This window comes from Setaria viridis, chromosome 7, assembly GCF_005286985.2.
Source record: "Setaria viridis chromosome 7, Setaria_viridis_v4.0, whole genome shotgun sequence".
Taxonomy (NCBI): Eukaryota; Viridiplantae; Streptophyta; class Magnoliopsida; order Poales; family Poaceae; genus Setaria; species Setaria viridis.
The window spans coordinates 8,756,622-8,760,111 of record NC_048269.2 but is presented as its reverse complement, the minus strand read 5'-3'; the positions used below and the strand labels follow the sequence as shown (position 1 = coordinate 8,760,111).

General features: G+C 52.9%; 1 protein-coding gene across 1 annotated transcript; it reads right to left on the bottom strand.

Annotated features, from left to right (window-relative positions):
* Window positions 1-1,247: 1,247 nt before the first annotated feature.
* Window positions 1,248-3,150, bottom strand: LOC117862885 (probable cinnamyl alcohol dehydrogenase 6). The gene is made up of 4 exons (XM_034746435.2): window positions 2,971-3,150; window positions 2,212-2,839; window positions 1,951-2,104; window positions 1,248-1,675 (listed from the first exon to the last, which is right to left on the bottom strand). The coding sequence occupies exons 1-4, from the start codon at window positions 3,060-3,062 to the stop codon at window positions 1,476-1,478; spliced, it is 1,074 nt and encodes a 357-aa protein (XP_034602326.1). The 5' UTR covers window positions 3,063-3,150; the 3' UTR covers window positions 1,248-1,475.
* Between the last annotated feature and the right edge of the window lie 340 nt (window positions 3,151-3,490).

Below are 3,490 nucleotides of genomic sequence, written 5' to 3'. Positions count from 1 at the left end.
CTTCAGTGGGTGTGGCTGCCGAAGACGACCCAGCTGGGAGGGCATTCTAGCTCACCCATGCTTTCCTTTCCCGACGTGTCTTGATGTGCCTTCGGTGCTCCTGGGCCCGACGCATGGCATCAGCCCTTCGGTGCAGGTACTCCTCCTCCCTTTCTTTAGCTTCCTTGTCGATGGCCTCCCGGCTAGCTATTTCCCTTGACTCGCTTTCCCTCCGAGCCTGTTCCATCTAGGCCTACAGGTCCTCTACCTCAGCCTCCGCCTCCCGAGTTAGCCGCTCCGCATGAGATCTTGCGGCTTCGAGCCAGAGATGTCTCCCGTCTCCTCACTGGTTCGGGGGTCTTCATTGGCCTCCAGTTCCTTGTCACTAATGGCCGCCAACTCCTCCTCGGCCTCAGGTCTACCCTTTCCGGGTCTCCTTTGGCGGCTTCTGCTCCTTTCAGAGCGACAGTTTCGGAGGAGCCGGTGGCTGTCACCTGCAGGGGATCCGTCGGAAGCTTGGCGGCTCCATTCACCTTCCGCCTCTGCGAAGCCATGTGGCTTCTCAGTCACTCCTGTCCCCATGGATGGCGCCAACTGTTGGTGGTCACAAAATACGTAAACAATAGAGGGTGGCTCTTGAACAAGGCACTTGTCCAAAAGAGCTTCTAGGAGATTGAGTGGCTAGAATGTTGTGTCTTGTTGGTCTATGAGCCCTTCTATTTATAGCCCAAGCTAGGGGAACTTTATCATGGAAAGACCGCAATGCCCTCCGGTACAGCACCACTGACGCCAAGCCCCATGAGAGGGTGCCCACTGGGGTCACACGGCCATTCTCCCTTTTCCAGTACGGAGGGTCCCCGTACCTGAGAGCAAGTAGTGGCAGCTCCTCCGTACCTAGGGCTGGCGTGTCCCCTCCGTATCTGGGGCTGGCGAGCTCCTTCGTACCATGAAGGTAGAAGACGCGGGACCACGTAGGGTCTTGGCCAAGCCGCGAGATACAATCCTTGCTCCCTAGGCCAGGACGGCACTGACTTAGCTTCCGCCTAGGCTAGGGGCCAGAACCTCCCCGGTGGGATCCCGTCTCCTCCCCGGGGTATCCCTGAAGGGGGACCTTTGGGTGATTGTCCTGTGGCACCACCCTCCCAGAGGCCGGTAATGGAGAGGCGCCTTCCAACGGACGGGAGCCCCTCCTGCCCTTCGAGACAGCACCAGCGAGGATAATCCTCTCATTTCGTGATCCCGGGCCAATCCTCCAACAATGCTCAATATAAGGGGTTTCATCTAGATGGAACTTATTCCATCTCTTCTTTTAAATTTTGTCGTATCATCTAAATTGCTTATTTATCACTCTATTAAATGAAAACGAAACTATTATGAAATCTCCATTGAAAATTGCCAACAAGGAAGTCGTCGAATGTGGCCCACATCACCAACCACTGCTCTCCTCTAGTGACCTTCACTGCATGCTGATGATGACACAGCACAGCAATCACCAACTAGAGCTTTGCGTTGCCCCCGATGTTGATCACGAAGCGGTAGCGGACGTCGTTGCGAGCCAGCCGGGCCAGCGCCTCGTTGATCCCGTCTGTCGAAACGAGCTCGATGTCGCAGGTTATGTTGTGCTCGCCGCACAGGTCCAGCATCTCCTGCGTCTCCTTCAGCCCTCCCGTCATGCTCCCACTCACCGTTCTCTTCCCTGCAGGCATCGTGAGAAGCCACCAAATTTAGTTGTGTCACACCTACCGAGCTTGTGATCTCAAAATCCCTCACAGTTTCAACAATAGTCTCTTAAGAGGGCAAGTTTTGTACACATCACAGGAATTAAGTTGGAATTAAATCTAAATCCTAGAAATCCCTGGTGCAATCCCCTTATCCACTGGGGGTAAGTAACAATATTGTTTAGGCAATAATTGCTACCATACTGAGCAGAACAAGAAGCGAAACAATAAGATAGATGAATGAAATGCTCACCAAAGATGAGAGGGAAAGATGGAAGCTCGACGGGCTGGTCTGGCGCTGCGACGAGTACTAGCTTGCCATTCACCTTGAGCAACTCCAAGATCGGACCCAGCGAATGCTTCGCCGAGACAGTGTCAATGATGTAGTCGAGGCTTCTGGTCATGGCCTACAAACAGAAAATTAACAATCACGTTAAAGGCCTTTTAAATTTTGACTTCATCGACTGCCTATGCCTATTTCCAGTGAGTTCATCAGAACTAATTCCGCGCGTACCTGCATCTGTTTCTGGTTGGTGCTGACAATGAAGTCGTCGGCCTTGAGGCGCTCCCTGGCCTCCCGCTCCTTGGCCGGCGACGTGCTGATGACAGTGACGCGGAGGCCGAATGCCTTGCCGAACTTGACCGCGACGTGGCCGAGCCCGCCCAGCCCGACGACGCCGAGGCTCCCACCAGACTGCAGCATGCCGTGCTGCTTCATCGGGCTGTAAACCGTGATACCCGCGCACAGCAGCGGCGCCGCCGCGTCCAGCGGCAGGTTGTCTGGGATCCGCACCACGAACCTCTTGTTCGCCACGAGCATGTTCGAGTAGCCGCCGTACGTGACGCTGCCATCCCAAAAGATACCGTTGTAGGTGAGTGTGACCTTGTCGCAGTAGTTCTCCTCGGAGCGGCGGCAGTGCTCGCAGTCGAGGCACGACGCAGAGATGCAGCCCACGCCGACACGATCGCCGACCTTGAAGCCAAGGACGTTGGTGCCAACCTTGGTGACGACGCCGGTGATCTCGTGGCCGGGGACGACAGGGTACATGGTGATGCCCCAGTCGTTTTGGATGAAATGGAGGTCAGTGTGGCACATGCCGCAGTACTGCACCTTGATAGTCACGTCGTCCATGCCATTTTCCCTGCCGAACAAACCAAGGAGTGGACATAATTTGGTGAGTTTCGTTACTCTGAACCAGTGTTTTGGTTTACGTTGAACAGTCGAATTGATTGTTGACACTGTACAGATGGAACAAATTAAACGTGCGTGTACCTTCTTTTGAAGATGAAGGGCTCGACCTTGCCAGACTCGTTCATGGCCGCCCACCCAGCCACGGTCTGGGTGTGGTTTGGTGTGACCTCCATGACTCTGCTCTTTGTGCGTGCGTTCTGGAAGGAGAGAGATGGGGGGAGAGAGATTCTTAGTGTAGAGATGGTTGTGGCTAATGCTTCAGTAGCCACGGGCTATTTAAGGACAGAACGACGCGGTTAACGAATGACGAGTGATCTGGTCGCTTTCTCAAGGACTTAATTTGCAGCCTTTTATGGCATAATCTGAGTATTTATTACATAGCGTACAGCAGCTGCAATTTCCATGTCATTCACGTGCCATTTCGGTCGATATGAAAATGTTTTTTCATATTTCGAAAAATATAGCCACTGACAGTCTAACACATGGTTGTGCACTCATCATTCACTTGTATAATAATTGAGCTTGTTTAAGTTGTTGCGGTTCAATTGCAATTTATTAATCATCTACTGTTTGATCAGTGTTATAAATTTTTAAGATGCTA

What these genes read in the sequence shown, in the direction of transcription:
- LOC117862885 (XM_034746435.2), bottom strand. Translation starts at nt 3,062, where the DNA reads ATGGAGGTCACACCAAACCACACCCAGACCGTGGCTGGGTGGGCGGCC. An exon ending in CCCTTCATCTTCAAAAGAAG is followed by an intron (nt 2,840 to 2,970) that starts GTACACGCACGT and finishes TTTGTTCGGCAG; the next exon opens with GGAAAATGGCATGGACGACG. An exon ending in CCAACCAGAAACAGATGCAG is followed by an intron (nt 2,105 to 2,211) that starts GTACGCGCGGAA and finishes TTCTGTTTGTAG; the next exon opens with GCCATGACCAGAAGCCTCGA.